The sequence below is a fragment of the Pteropus medius genome, unplaced genomic scaffold (assembly GCF_902729225.1).
Source record: "Pteropus medius unplaced genomic scaffold, Ma_sr-lr_union100, whole genome shotgun sequence".
NCBI lineage: Eukaryota > Metazoa > Chordata > Mammalia > Chiroptera > Pteropodidae > Pteropus > Pteropus medius.
The window spans coordinates 25,200,334-25,217,080 of record NW_024349800.1 but is presented as its reverse complement, the minus strand read 5'-3'; the positions used below and the strand labels follow the sequence as shown (position 1 = coordinate 25,217,080).

Genomic DNA, 16,747 nt, shown 5'->3' with positions numbered 1-16,747 from the left:
AACGTTAGTGATTTTGAAAAGTGAATCATATCACATCACTCCCCTGTTTCACATTCTAGTAGCACTCCATCAAACCTAGAATAAAATCCAACATCCTTTGCTCAGGTTTATAAAACCCAACATGACCTAACCCCACTGCCTCTCAGACCTCCTTTCTCCTCTTGTTTATTACATTCCAGCCTACCTGTTCCTCCAATAAGTAAGCTCATTCCCATCTTTTAGTTCCTTCACATTAGCTGTTCTTACTGACTAGAAGACTCAGAATTCAGATTTTAGGTTAGACGTCATTTCCTCACCGAAGGCATTTCCATGCACTCAATCTAAAGTAGCTACCCAAGTCACTCATCAGATCGTCATAGTTTATTTCCATACAAATATGACATTATTACTCCAAAATTTTTTTTGTTGGTTTGCAATTTGTCTTTCATGCCAGAAAATGAAATTAAACGCATTCAAATTGGAAAAGAAGTAAAATTATATTCACAGATGACATGATCTTGTATGTAGAAAATCCCAAGAAATCCACTAAAAAACTTATAGAATATCTAATTAAGTTCAGCAAGATTTCAGGATACAAGATCAATATACAAAAGCAATTTATTTCTATACACTAGCAAGGAAATATTTGAAAATAAAATTAAGGAAACAATTTATTTTACAATAGCATCAAAGAGAAGATACTTAAGAATAAACTTAAAAGACATGCAAAACGTATTCTCTGGAAACTACAAAATCTCATTCAAAGAAATTAAGGTTTAAATAAATGGAAAGACTTTCATGTTCCTGGATCAGAAGACTTAATATTGTTAAGATGGTAATACTCCTCAACTTGATCTACAGATTCACCAAATTCCTATCAGAATCCCAGTTAGCTGTGTAGAAATTGACAAGCTGATCCTAAAATTCATATGGAAACTCAAGGGGCCCAGAATAGCCAAAATAAGTTTGAAAAAGAAAAAAGATTATTTACACTTCTGATCTCAAATCTTACTACAAAAGCTACAGTAATCAAGACAGTGTAGTACAACATAAGGAAAGATATAGATCAATGGAACGGAATTGAGAGTCCAGAAATAAACCCATTTATTTATGGCCAACTGATTTTCAACAATATTGCCAAGACTGTTCAATGGGGAAAGAATAGTCTACAGATGATGCGCGGACAACTGCCTCAAGCTAAAGAATAAAGTTGGACCCTTAACTTCACACTGTGTACAGAAAATTAACTCAAAATGAATCAAAAACCTAAATGTAAACTCAAACCATAAAATTGTTAGAAGAAAGCACGGGGCTATGTCTTCATGACCTCAGATTTGGCAATGAATGCTTAAATATGACACTAAAAGCACAAACAACAAAAGAAAAAATAGATAAATTAGACTACCAAAATTTAAAATGTTTGTACTTAAAAAGACACAAGAAAGTGAAAAGAGCCTACTGAATGGGAGAAAATGTTCACAAATCATATGTCTGATAAGAGACATATCCAGAATATATAAAGAACTCTTACAAGTCAACGGTAAAAAGATAAACCAGTTTTTAAAATGGTAGAGGATTTGAATAGGCTTTTCTCCAAAGATGATATACAAATAGCTAATAACACTTGAAAAGATGCTCAACATTAGCCATCAGGTAAATGCAAATCAAAACCACAATGAGATAGCACTTTACACCCAGTAGGATGACTGTAACCAAAAAGCCACCTAATAATGTGTTTCCAAGAATGTGGTGAAATTGGTGCCCTTGTCCACTGCTGATGAGAATGTAAAATTAAGCAACCACTCTGGAAAGCAGTCTGACAGTTCTTAAAATAAATAAATAAATAAATAAATAAATAAATAAATAAATAAATAAATAAATAAATATAGTGTGACCATTTATTTACCAATTATACCTATTATTTACTAATAGGTATATCATTTTCTATTTAGTCCCTTCTGTATTTACCCATATGCATATGTCCATGCACAAAACAATATTATACTGCTTTGTTTTAACAGATGGAGAAGCTAAGACTCAGGGAACCTTGTCTAAGGGCAACAGAAAAGAATGATCTGAGTAACGTGCTCTTGATGACAGTGTTGCTGTGTTAAACAAGGTAATATATGCATGTAAAGCACTTAGAATAGTGCTTTACATATAAGTGCTCAAAAAGTGTTAAGTGTTATTATTAAATCATACGAAAGACTTTTAGAAAAAACTATATTATGCTCATTCCCATCTTTGGCCTTGACTCATGTTGTTTTCCCACCTAGATTGCTCTCCTTTTGTTTTGCAGCTGATTGAAATTTTCCCCTAGCTTCAAGTTTTTGCTCAAATCTCAACTCCACCATAAATCTGTTGGGCTCTCTCTTCTCTGAATTATATTGCACTCACAACATTGCCACTGTTTAGCAGTTACATGTTCTCATTGCTTTTTTTGTTAGCCTTGACTTCCCAACCAACTTTTATGCTCTACTTGTAATATTTTATATATAATTGATCCTTGAACAATGTGGGCATTTGGGGCACCAACCCTCTGCACAGTCACAAATATGCATATAACTTTTGACTCCCCCCCCCCAAAACATAACTACTTACAGCTTACTGTTGACCAGAAGCCTTACTGGTAACAAAGTTGCTAAATACACATTTTGTATGTTATATGTATTACATACTGCATTCTTACAATAAAGTAAGCTAGAGAAAAGAAAACATTGAGAAAATCATAAGGAAGAGAAAATACATTTACAGCATTTATTGAAAAAAATGAGAATATAAGTGGACCTGTGCAGTTCAAATCTATGTTGTTCAAGGGTCAACTGTATACTATATATAAATGTATATTATATATTTTATATATTTGTATATAAGTATTTTAAACTAACATGACAGTGTATACATTTGTTAATTTCAAGGGGGGGTGAGTTGTTACTTTAGACTCTATGCTTGTCTGTGGTTAATATATTTTCCCAAATTAAAAAAAATTAAGCCAAGCAGAAGCAATTAACCACAAAAATGATAAGAATTTTTTTTTAATTAAGAGAAAGCAAAGCTACAGCAAGAAATCTAGGCAACTATCAGAATTATTTTACGTCAGGTACAAATACTTTAGAGGATCTCTAAAGTGTATTCATTTTTAAAAATAATTAGTCATTTAATAATGTGAGTATATGTAGTCATATAATCAGGGAAGAAAACTTTTTTCCCAGTGAGTAATGGAGCTGAATATTTGTTAAATGGCATCTAGTTTTGTCCAACAAATCAATGTTAGGCTTCTCCGACAGTGGTTCTGGAGTGAAGCCTAGTGTTGGCATTTTTTAAAGGTCACCAGGTGACTCTTGTGCAGACAAGTTGAGAACCATACTGCTATGTAACATGATATCTTTAAATGACTAACACAGTAACACTCAGCCAGAAATGTTCAAGGGCATAAAAAAAAAAAAAAATAGGAAAGCATAGATTCTGACACTAGAACACTGCCATAAGGTGGCGCTAAAAGTGCAAGGAAATCATGGTTTAAATTACGTAAAGCTTTATCTTAGCCTTTTTTACCAAGTGTGCATATGTAGATTGTTAGTAGAAGAAAACAGAATAGTGGGACAAGAGCTGGTAAGAGAATTGTAGCTAAAATACATAAGGAATTCTAGAAGGCAAATGAGAAAAAGGAAGAAAAGCAGGAAAAGAGCAAGGAATACCACTTATGAGGTTTAAATTTGATGCCCATCTTCAATGCCAGAATTGTCTATTCTCATTAGCCATGCTTTTGTATGTTTATTCTGTAGGTTCTATAAGCATTTAGAAGTCTCTCATTGTGAAAAATTGAGAAAGGAAAAATGTTTAAATACTCTTAATAAACCAAAATAAGTGATGGGAAATGAGCTAATGCAAATTCTTAAATATTAAACAAGGACATGTTTCTCTTTTTGGTAATTTGAACTTAGCAAAATTATATCCTCTAGATGCGTAAGTTAAGGTTCAGATTACCTAGCCTGCTAAACTCTGCTAAAGCACTTTTCTCACTGAAGTTATCTGAAGATCTGCCACCCTGTCCCTCCCTATCCAGCTGGGCAAAGACACACAGACACAGAAAAACATTGGACAGATTTACATCAGTGTCTTAATAGAGGTTATTTCAGGGATGGGCAGGGGAGATAGATGCTCTTTCTTTTCTTTTTTGCTTGCCAGTATTTTCTTTTTAATTATTATTAAATATTTTAAATAGACAGAAAAGTATATAGGATAAACAACAAACATCCAGATACCCACTACTCACCATTCTGACATAATAGCATGATATACATTTTTATAGGAAATGAAACATTCCAGATACCTTCACCCTATTATGATGATCCTGCTTCTAATTCTTCCTTTCCCAGAAGTAAACACTTCCCTGAATTTGATGTTTATTATGTTCATGCATGTTCTTATACTTTTACTACATATATTTTTTATTTACAACATAGTATACTATTTAAACTTTAATGAACTCATATTGTACATCTCCTTATATGATTGTTCTAGACTCTAAATTACGTTTTCGAGATTTATACATTTAGAGACAGATAGCTTAAGTTTATTTTAACTCCTCTATAGTAATCTATCTTACGAATCTACCAAAATGTATTTATCCATTTCTTATCAAGGGACATTGAGGTTATTTTCAATCTTTTTTTTCCTTAAAAAAATGCTACAGTAAAAACTTTTGATCATTACCCTCTGTATACATGGATTGAGGGGTATGCACATCGTCAATTTAACTGAACATTTCCAAACTTTTCTCCAGAGTTGTTATACCAGCTTAGACTCCTACCAGTACCAGATGGTTGAGCCCATGGGTGTTGTGACTTTCATGGTCAAAGCCAAGAATGTGTTTTACCCCATTTGGGTTGATTATAATATTAAATTAATAGTATGCCATTTCTGACACTTTCTCAAAGACATTTCAATTTCAGGTAAATAGATACTAGCTAGAAAGGCTTGCCAAATCTTCTGCAGTAAATTTGCAGACTCTTCGCTGAACTGTGGCATTTGGGGGTTGGCACAGGGTGACCAGACTTGATCTTGGTGATCGAGAGAGGCTTTCTCCTTCCAGCTGCTACAGGAGACTGTGAAAAAATACACTGTATGATTGCATTACCAATTTCTGTTGGACTAACACATTGAAAACTCATATCTAATTTTTCTGTCCACTATCCCACAGGTACTCTTCAGCATTTACCTCTTTCCAAATATCTTTCTCCCATTGAATATCTGTGTTTCAGATTATTTGTCCCCAGATGTACCATTTGGGGATTGATGCCCGTTTCCTTACTAAGAAAAGTGCTGTCTCAGTGTCAACACCCCTGCGAAGGGCAGTGTTTCCTGTTATATAGTGCTCAGGGTTAACTTGTTCCATGAGAAACAATTCAGTGATAAATGAATTGCCTAAAAACCTTATCAAGCTGTAATGACTTTCTGAGGTTTTAAATGGCTTCTGCATGAAAAGGTTAAGTGTGAATCATAAATAATGAAGGCTTTTCAACAGAACCTTTCTCTTGTATGGAAATTATATATAGTGAAATATTAGGCATTTATCTTAGCATTTAATATCATTTTTTTCTTCCTCTAATAAAAACTGACAGGTTTGGGCCATTAATGTAGAAGAAAAAAAGATATTTCAATACAAATACCCTGTTAAACATTACAGCTTAATGTTGATAAGTTTCAGTAACTTACATTCAGCTTTCTAAAATCTAAAATAAGATATCCAAACAGCCCTACTAGTCATGGTAGGGAAAAAGGCTGCACTAAATTGATGAAAGAGAAAAAGCACTCATTTCATTTCACTTGTTGGAGGCCAGAGGGAACCTGTGTAATGTCCAACAAAGTCAGGACATGGTGGGACAGGCTCAAATGGCTCTCTGTGTGAGGAATGGAGGAATCTCATTTTAGGGATCAAGGGCTCAGAAAGGAAAACAGAATGATATTGTTACATGTGTTGATCAGGTATTTTGGATTGCAAGAGACATAAACCCCACTCAAACCAGCTTAAGCCAAAAAGGAGAGGCATTGACTCACACAACTGAAAATTGTTTTCAGTTTACACTTCAGTCATGGTTAGGTCAAGCAGAGACATTGGTAATTTGTCTCTCTCCTTATCTCCCGGCCCTGCTCTTTTCTGTGTTGGTCATTTCTGCAAATGTCTTGACTTTGAAATAAACTGAGATGATTTTGATCACATGTTGTGATTGGCCAAGCCTGGGTCCTGTGTTCATCCTCATTTTCAAATTGAGGCAGCTGTGACTTGTGAGTTCTTCGAATGTCCTCATCTTGATCCTGCAATTCAAGGGTCAAGCTTTCATCAAAGGATCTCACCAAGTCAAACAGATCAAGGCCGTATGGAGGTGGTTGGGGATTCATACATACCCTGGACCCACCTGTAGCACAAGATGCTGCAGACCCTGTCACCAGGTATGCACACTTGCTGGCAGGAGGCAGGGAGGTAGGGCATCACTGCTCACCCTATGAGGAATCCACATCTGACCTCAATGTAGCAGATGCCAGGAGCACCAGAAAAGTTTCCCTGGCTCCAAAGATAATGCTCTGTCCGCTATCTGATGCTCAAAATTTTACCCTGTCTTACTTTCTCTCTAAGCCCATGTTAAACTACAAATATCTTTGAGAATGGCAATACTTTATGTTTCTATCAGGCATTCTTGCGGTGAAGGATTAGAAAGCAGGTTCTGATAACAGGAGAGAATGAAATTTTCAGGGTTCTCTGGGCATGAGATTAAGTGATAAATGAGATGGGAGGTGAGAAACATGACAAAGAATGTGAAAAATGGCCATTTCCCAGCATGCCTGCAGCTGGAGCTGGAGAGGGCAAGGGTTTGGGATGCAGGTAGGTGATATGGTGCATCACTGAGATGAAGTGACAACTTAGAGAAGCAAGGAAGGAAGGAAGCCTAGTGGATGGTGACAGCATCATGGAAGAGCTGTCCAAACCCAGGTCTTAGAGGATTTAGACATGGGGACAGGTAAACGGCTGAAGTAGGGGTAGGACATTTACAATGGGGAAACAAACTGAGCCAATGGATGAAGATTGAAATATCTGTGTACCGGTTTTATTTTTCCAATGCCTGCCATGTATGAGGGCACCTTATAAATGGTTTCCCTTTCCTTTGTTCCACAAATAATTTTATTAATTGTGATAAAACACGGCACCAAATTTACCATTTTAACCATTTTTTAAGTGTACGATTTAGTGGCATTAAGTATATTCATATTGTTGTGCAAATATCACCACTATCCAACTCCAGAACTTTTTCATTATTCCAAAACTGAAACTCTGTATCCGTTAAACAAAAACTCACCATTTCCCCCTCACACTAGCACCTGGTAAACACTCTTCTACTTTCTGCATCTATAAATTTGACTATTCTAGGTACCTGATATAAGTGGAATCAGACAATTGTGATCTTTTGTGTCTGCCTTACTTCACCCTGTGTAATGCCTTCAAGGTTCATTGATGTGTAATGTGTCAGAATCTTATTCTTTTTTAAAGCTGAATAACATTCCTTTGTATGTATATACCACATTTTGTTTATCCGTTGACCTATTGATGGACACTTGGATTGTTTCTACCTTTTGGCTATTGTGAACAATGTTGCTATGAACATGGGTGTACAAATATCTGTTCCAATCCCTGCTTTCAATTCTTTTGTGTATATACTCATAAGAGGAATTACTGGATGATATGAAATTCTATGTTTAATTTTTCGAGGAACTATACTGTTTTCCATAGCAATCGCACCATTTTACATTCTAATTAGCAATGCACAAGGGTTCCAATTTCTCCACATCCTTACCAACACTTGTCATTTTCTGTGTTTTTTGTTTTTTTTTTTAATAATAGCCTTCTTAAGGGATGTAAGGTGGTATCTTATGTGGTTTTGATTTACTCCTTAATGATTAGCAATGTTGAGCATCTTTTTATATGGTTATTGACCATTTGTATATCTTCTTTGGAGAAATGTCTATTCAAGTCCTTTGCCTATTTCTGAATTGGATTTTTTTTTTGTTGAGTTTTAGGGGATCTTTATATATTCTGGATACTAATCTGTTATCAGATACGTGATTTGTAAATATTTTCTCACCATTAAGTATAATGTTAGCTGTGGGGTTTCTCTATATGACCTTTATTTTGTTCAGGTAATTTCTTTCTATTCCTAGTTTGTTGATTTTTTTTTTTTTTATTGTGGAAGGATATTAAATTTTGTCAAATGCCTCTCCTGTGTCAATTGAGATAATCTTGTATATTTTCCCCCTTCATTTTGTTAATGTGGTGTATGACGTTGATTTTCATATGTTGAACCATCCTTGTATTCCAGGAATAAATCCCACTTGGTCATGGTCATATAATCCTTTTAATATGCTACTTAATTCACTTTGCTAGTACTTTGTTGAGGAGTTTTTCCTCAATATTCATAAAGAATATTGGTATTTAGTTTTCTTTTTCTGTAGTGTCTTTGGCATTGTTAGGGTAATGCTTGCCTTATAGAAGGAGTTAAGAAGTGTTCCATTTTCTTCAATTTTTTGGAAGAGTTTGAGAAATATCGGTGTTAGTTCTTTAAATGTTTGATAGAATTACCCAGTGAAACCATCTGGTCCAGGACTTTTCTTTGTTGGGAGATTTTTGACTATCAATTCAGTTTCCTGATTACAGTCTATTTGGATTTTTTATTTCTTCATAATTCTGTCTTGGTTGGTTTTGTTTTTCCAGGAATTTTTTTCATTCATCTAGGTTATCCAGTTTGTTAGTATGCAATTGTTCATAGTACTCTCAGAATGTTTTTTTATTTCTGTAGAATTGGTAGTCATGTCTCACCACAAATAATGTTTGAGTACACACCTGTGTGCAAGGCACACTGCGTTAGGCCCAGGAGACACATGTACAAATAAGACCCCATAGTGTCACAGAGTTACAGTCCAGTGCATTTAAAATGTGACTTAGAAACCAAAGTTGGATAACATACCGCTTTTCAGAATTATATTAACTGTACATATAAATTTAAGATATTGATTCTCAAGGCCCATTCAGTGAAAGAAAGCCCTTAGATACAGTCTTATCAGTCCTTACTTGTTGCTCCTACTGTATCCTTGCCAAAGATTTCTGGTCTCAGAATATGTGTGGCAAACAATCTTGGAGACAGGACCAACTAGCAGCAGTGCATCCTAGTTCAGCCCTACTCTTGGCACCATGCACACACTCAAATTCAGGTGTGAGAATGGGGCCCGTTTTTCCTTTTTATTCAGGTACAATATCTACACAGTAGAGGGCATGAAGTGCAATAATCTTAAGTTTTTACGTGTCTAGACCTGTGTAACCACCAGTAGATCAATATAAAATATTCCCATCTCCCAGAAGTATCTTTCTGTATATGAGACATGAGAAGATTTTAACTCTTAAAGTCTCAGTCTGACAGCAGTGTAAAGAGGGTAAGATGGGCTCTGTGTCTCCATCCAGAAGCTGTGGCTGGAGGAAGTGTCCAGGAATTGTGCTAACTGCCAGGAATGGCCCAGACATTCACATATTCTACAAAATCGGCCTTGACCTGAGCCCCCTAGCAATTTATACTTGCGCTTACACACACTTTTTTTCAACATTTATGGAATTTGCAAGTCCTGACTTGGTGGAGTATCCAAAAATAAAGAAGCCACAGTCCCTGCCCTTCTGGAGGAGGGCCAGTGTGTCTGCAGCCCAAAGTCCCCAGGGCTCACCTTCTGACTTTTACAGACATGGATGACAGCAGCTGCCATAGTCTTTTGGACCCTCCTTCTCAGAAAATCCTCGCTCTACCCTCTCCATCCTTGTCATGGGCATTCACTCACTCGGCTAAAGTTAGAGAGGGCCGGGGGTCATCTTTAGTTTGATCATCTCGTTCTGCTACAGCTTCCTCAGCCATGGCCTCTAGAGCTGCCAGTTTTCCTGTGTGTCCAGGAACTAAGTCCAGAGATACGGGATTAGAAGGATATGGGCTATTAGAAAACACCATTAAGAGGGAAGTTGATCATAGGCCTCAGGGCTACAGAGAAGGTTTTTATAAGAAGGAAGTAGACTGATTGTTCATGGTCTGTGAAAGAAGCAGTAAGTTAATCAAGCTCAGGTTAAAGAAGGAAAGATGATGTTTGGAAAATAGGAAGAAAATCCTCATCAAAGAGTGGCCAAGATGGTGCCAAGTGGCCTCTGCCCCACCCTCTCAGAGGAGAGGACGGATAGAGGGCAGCCCAGAGTTTCATAGTTCCTCTGACTCCAGATGATGCATGAGGTTGGGCTGGTGCTCTAGTCCCTCTAACTCAATGATTCCATAATTCTGTGATGTCACTGAGGAGAGAAGAATGGGGAGCTGGGCTCAGCTCCAACTGCTGCAGTTCCTCTCTCCTTTGGATTCTGATAGTTTTTGGGATGAGGGGAGGTGAGCTGAGTGATCACACGTGTCCCCAGCTCAGTCTCCCCTCTAGCCACCTCAGCCCCCACCACATTTATGGAGAGAAATTAGCCTGTGTGAGTCAACTCCACTGAAACAAGCAGAGCATCTTATCTGAAACTGGTCAAAAGAACAACAGTGAAAACAGCCTTTTATTCTTCTGTTTCTAGAAACAAAGAACAAGAGATCTACATTCCAACTGAGCTGGAAAAGAATAATTGGACAAACTGTGATTGTGAGAGTGGATGAGTCTTCTAGCTAACTCTATGAGCTTTGAAACCACAGCAATCACTTTCTACATCATCCTTCTAATTTGCTTCATTTGCATCCTCCTTTTATTGGTGGTTTTTTTATATAAATGGTATAAATCCATGCTGATAAATTGGGATCAGATTTCAGGTCACACTAGCTAATTATCTAGAAATAATATAAGACAATTTAAAATAGAGTAAATAATAATGTTATAGCAATCTACTTTTTCATTTCAAGGTTTTAGAAATGCTAATTTTCTGTTTAAAAATGAAGTTCCATGCCAAGCTTTAAAATCAAGACCATTCTTCCTTTTTCTGAATTTTTTGCTTGTTCATTTTTAGTTCCCAAAGCAAGAAAGATGATGAGACAGAAAAAGGTCCTTGTGGAGGTAGAGACTGCTTTGCTGCTAACGTGGAGACAAACAATTCAAAAGACCAAGAAAAGTAAGTCTGCATCATAGAACATTGTAGAAAGCCATTTTTGTGTGTGATAGTGGTGGCTAATATGCATGAATTTTAACATCCCTGCTGATTGATTTTCTAGGACTGTCATTAGGCAAATCATGAGGCCTGGCATTCTTGTTCAGAGACGGAGTAAAGAAATGGTGGCCACACACTTAGAAAATAGAGAGGACACAAAGGATGAAGAGGAGGGCAAAATAAAAGAGAAACAAGATCCTGAGAATGCTGGAGAAAATAGTCAAAAGGTGGTACACTTTTCAACTCTCAAGGGGCATTTTAGAATTTGTTTGATTGAAAAGGAGCTAAATTACTTGGTTAGGTATAATAAGGGATGGTCTCGCCTGTAATTTAGATTTGTAAATGGAAGGAGTGCAATGTCCACAGTCATGTAAACCATTCTTCTTAGCTCATTGGCTCATGTTATCAAACCATTTACCTATGCGAAGCCTATACATTTGTTTATTCTTCATCCCTACATTTGTGTTTTTCTCAGTAATTCCCTTTTATTTTGCTGCTTTTCTTAGAATCTTAGAAACTTGGAGCTGGAGGAGGGCGTGGAGATTATCTAGGGATCCAGCCCTCGGATGTTACAAATGAGAAAATGACACGAATTGTTCAAGGTCATTCCTCCACTATGGCTGAGCTCACTATCAAACTCTGTCCCTGCTTTAGTTCCAGGCTCCTTCTACAACAGCACACAAACATTGCCAGGGCCTTCCTGAGCTCCATGTTTGGGCTCCCTAATAAGAACAATTCACATGCCCTCCCAAGATAAGACCTATGCCCAGTTAGAGACAGTATGATGGTCCAAGTGGCTCTTGGGTTTGATTGCTACATAGAAAGAATGATACATGTTACCAAATGCTATTTCAATATGTAAGTGTATGCTTTTATAACCATAGACATATGAAAATGATGGATTATCACTGCTTTTCTATGTCATTTAGAAATACTTTCTTCTGTTTCTCACTAACAATGTACATATAACATATTTTTATTTATTTTTTATTTTTTACTTATATTTTTAAAAGCAGGGCTTGCATTCATAAATTGATCATTTATTCTGTTTGTCCCATTCTCTTGCAGGATGATGATTTGCAGAAACCACACATACCTGTCACTGGAACTCTTTCAGTTGTTGATAACAAAAGACCTTTAAAAGGAGTGACGTTTTCTAGAGAGGTAATTGTTGTGGATCTTGGGAAGGAATACCCTACACCTCGAAGCTATACTGTAGAACATAAAGAAAGAAAATGAAGCTCAAAAAAGGCTGAGAGCGAAAGAAATGTAACCTTAGACTAACAATGAAATGACTGGGGGTACAAAATCATGTTGCAACAGCAAAATAATGGAGAATTAAGCAAGTATAAATAGTATTTTACCTTTGTGCAAAGAGAAGTGGGCTACCTGCAAAATTCTGTAAGTAAAATATCCAGAGCTTGAATATAGTTTTTTTAAAACTCAAATCTGAGTTCAAGAAATTGATCGTATTAAGTGTCCTTAAAACTCAGTCTACTCGAACACTGTCTAACATGTGAATAAAGTTATTTGTGTTTGTGCGGGTGTCTGTTAGGTAAATCGTATTCAAGGGGACTTTGGAAACAGCACATACTCTTGATGCTCTGATCACAGGTATTCATGACCAAATCATGGGAACCTCCAATAACTAGGACTAGGGCCTCCTACCGCATAATCCTCACTGAACTCAGTTCTGAAACTTTCCTTGTACTGACAACTGCTTTTTAAGATTGACACAAAATGCTACCATTACCAGCAAAATATCGTGTTGTGTTAGGCAAGTCCCGAGATTAGACTCTTCTTGATTTCAGTAGTTTAAAATTTGCTGTCTATATATGGAATGATAGTACAGACCAGTACATCATCATCCAAACCGCTGCAGTAAACATTTGTGAAATGTATAAGGGTCTATGAGACAGATAAAAAGCAGAAAACATAGCTTTTGATTCAGAGGATTAACACATTGTCATGTGTATGGCATACTCTCAATAAATGTTTGTGGAGTGATTGACAGAATAATTTAGAATATGTAACTAATGCTAAATGGGGAGTATTGACACCTGTTGATGGGGAAAAGTCTGTGACCATCCCACTATGAGCAGAAGAGACTTAACCAAATGAAAGGATTGGATAAAACAAGCAGAGGGAAGCTTATATCAGATGATGAAAGGCACAAGCCAAGGCAAAGGGGTGAGCATATGTGTTGAGTTTGGTGGACATCAGTTAGTTGGAGTTGCAGGCTGGCATTGAGGAGAGTTGAGCAGTAACCTGTGAAGTGTAGTGAGGAGTCAGAGTAAGGTCGCTCTTAGGATCCCAGGCTTCAGGTATAGGGTAGAGAACAAATTAAAGCAGTGTGGACTGCAGTGGTCTACAAAAATATTCAGAGCCCATGGGTTCTCTACAAGCACTTAAATTTTTTGCTCTTTCACCTGATAATATTTAAACATTTTTAAATTGTGGTAAAATACACATAACATAAAATTTACCATCTTAACCATTTTTAAGTGTATGATTCAGTAATGTTAAGTACGTTCACGTTGTACAATCATCACCACATCCAACCACAGAACTCTTTTCATCTTGCAACACCAGAACTCTGTATCCATTAAACACTAGCTCCTCATTCCCCCCAGACCCCAACCCTGACCCTCCCCCGCCCCCAGTAACCACCAATCTATTTTCTGTCTACAAATTTGATTGTTTTAAGGAACTTACATAAGTGGTATCATAGTATTTGTCTTTTTGTGATGGCGTATTTTACTTAGAATAATATTCTCAAGGTTAATCCATGTGTTAAGATCCTTCCTTTTTAAGCTTGAATAATATTCCATTTGTATGTATATATCACATTTTGTTTATCCATTCATCTGCTGATGGATACTTGGGTTGCTTCTTACCTTTTTTTGTTGTGAATAATGCTGCTATGAATGTTTAAATTTTTCACTCTAAGAAAGCTCAGACCTATCTAGATGCCCATTTATAGCTCTGTGTTCCCATATGATGTCATGGTTTCATTGCTCGTATCAGCATCTGTATTTATGGAACCAAGTACCTTTGTCACAAACCAAGGAGAAAAGAGTAGAGGAGGAATTAATACATATATGATGCATCTATGTCAAAGTGAAGGCCAATTTCCTAGTGATAACTCTACTAAACAAGGTTTTATAGAAGTTCCAAGAGAAGAAAACAGCAGACAATTGGCCATCGGTGCCCATGATACTGCAGGCACATGGAACTCCAGAAGGCCATAGGTGCCACAGCTGTGGAGTGAGCAGCAGACAGCAGAACAGCATTTGGCACTAAATGGTAATATGAATTTTACTGGTTTTACACTTTTGTTTGATTTGTAAATTTGTTTTGGTTTTAGAGGTGAATGGGAGCTTTAAGGATAAGAAGTTGATATACAGTTTTATGTTTCTACATATTTTTAAATAACACTCTATATAATAAACAGTTTAAGGCACTAATGGTAGGGTGGGATCCATTAGAACTTTCCTCCATGGTTAGGTTATTGAAGAGTAGCAACCAGAAGATAAGTGGAGATGGCTAAAGTGATGATTCAGATTTGAGACATGAAGATCTGGAATAGGGAGGTGATAGAACACAATGAGACTGAAGATAGTGTCAATTTCTGGTTAGATATGGGTGGAACAAGAGGAAGATGCTAAGATAACCCCTGAGTTTGGATATGTGAGAGACTGCCAGAAATAGGAAAGTCCAGAGAGGCAAGGGATAAGATTGTCTGGGTTTTAGTTCTGTTGATTTTGATGTGTTTGCCAGAAATATAACTAAAGATACTCAGTAAGCAGTTAATCTATAAAACTCGTTTCCATATTCTAAGCTATGGATCCAGTGAATAGTTATGCAAGTCTTTTTCTAAGCCCATTGTAGTTTCTCTTGCAGAAGTGAGATGAAACTTGCCACTTTTCCTCTTAAACTAGCTGTTGACCCAGGGACTTTCTTCAAATGACTACCCCAAGCAGGACACATTACCCAAAAGCCAAGAGGGAAAAGCTTGATAAATTGGACTATTTTTTAAAAACTTCTGTTTTAGCAAAGAATAACAAAATCAAACACCAGCAACAAACTGAGAAGTCCTGTTTTTAAAAGAATATTTTATACTAAAATAATTTCAAATTTACAGAAAAGTTACAAGAATAGTACGAAACTGTGTGCCTTCACTCAGATTCCCCAGCTAACAGTTAATACATTTATTTTATCATTCTCTCTCTCCATGTATACATATTCACATTTTGTAAGCATTTAAGAATAAGATACAAAAACACTGTATCATTCATCCTTAGTACTTCACACATATTTCCTAAAAATTGGGACATTCTCCTACATAACCACAGGTCAACCATCAATTAACATTGATCCACCATTGCCATCTAATCCACAAGCTTCATTCAAAATTTGCCGGTTGTCCCAATTTTATTCTTTATTTATTTAATATATCAGTATGAACTGATATATTTATTTATTTAGATGCTCCAATGTTCCTAGATATGGCCAGTGGGGTCCCTTTAAGTTGTGTCCTTTAGACATATCTCTAGTATTCGTTGAGCACTTCCTTACTTCCTATACAAGATGTTTCAAGCTCATCTTGTACTTTTTCTGGTCCCACCCTGGAATCAGCTATTTCTTTTAGGGGAGTTTGGTATTCTGAAACCAAGACTTGCACACTAGGTGTTCATTGCTCCTGGGTTCTCATTGTTTCTAGACTCAGTGGACAGAAGTAGGAAATGTATGTATGTATGGACACATAATACACATATATGCAGACATATATGTATTATCTAATGCTGCATAACTCATTACTCTCAAACTTAATGACTTAAATAATTAATAATTCTGGGTTTATGTGGGCTGGGAATTCAACCTAGGCACACTAGGGATAGCTTGTCTTTGCTCCATCATTTTTGGGTCCTTGAGGCTGGAAGACTTGGATGCTGGGGTTGGAATCATCCAAAGGTGTGTTCACTGACACGTGTAACAGTTGCTGCTGGCCATCAGCTAAAGAGCTGTCACAAGAACACCTACACATGGCCTGTCCTTATAACCCAGGCTTCCTCACACATTGGTGACTAGGTTCCAAGGTCAAGCATTGAGAGAAAAAGGGAGAATGACAACAAAGTGAATGCTGTATATTTTTCATGACCTAGCCTTGGAAGTCGAGTAGTCACTAAGTCCAGTCCATACTCAAGGGCAAGGAGATTATACCCTATCTTTTGAAGGAAAAAGCATCATCCTCCCCCGCTCACACACACACCAAAAAAAAAAAAAAAAAACCAACAGCAACTGCATGCCCATTTTAAAACCATCATAATATCCATTTATATAGCTATTTATCCTTATAAAAGATCATGAACTCATATCCATACTTCCAATTCTGATCTAATAGGGTTTGTTTTAACTTTACCAGCTCCATGACTCCCTTTGCCAATAGTGAGAAACCTGGCTCCCATTATGCTTAACTTACTTATATATTTGCTCACTTCCCACCAACCACTGGACCAAGTATCCTGGGCTCTAGCACTATTGATTTCAGTGATTATTATGCTGAGA

The 16,747-nt window shown here is 36.7% G+C and overlaps 2 protein-coding genes across 2 annotated transcripts in view; both read left to right on the top strand.

The window, feature by feature from the left end:
• SANBR (SANT and BTB domain regulator of CSR) overlaps positions 1-2,098 on the top strand; it is a 54,831-nt gene extending 52,733 nt beyond the window's left edge. Inside the window, exon 22 of the transcript XR_005658211.1 lies at positions 2,001-2,098. The gene's annotated coding sequence lies outside the window, so the exon portion shown is untranslated. The remainder of the gene's footprint in view (positions 1-2,000) is intronic.
• An 8,595-nt stretch (positions 2,099-10,693) lies between these two features.
• On the top strand, positions 10,694-12,720 carry CUNH2orf74 (chromosome unknown C2orf74 homolog). Its single transcript, XM_039887079.1, has 4 exons — positions 10,694-10,809; positions 11,042-11,143; positions 11,244-11,406; positions 12,248-12,720. The coding sequence occupies exons 1-4, from the start codon at positions 10,694-10,696 to the stop codon at positions 12,416-12,418; spliced, it is 552 nt and encodes a 183-aa protein (XP_039743013.1). The 3' UTR covers positions 12,419-12,720.
• The last annotated feature ends 4,027 nt before the right edge of the window (positions 12,721-16,747 follow it).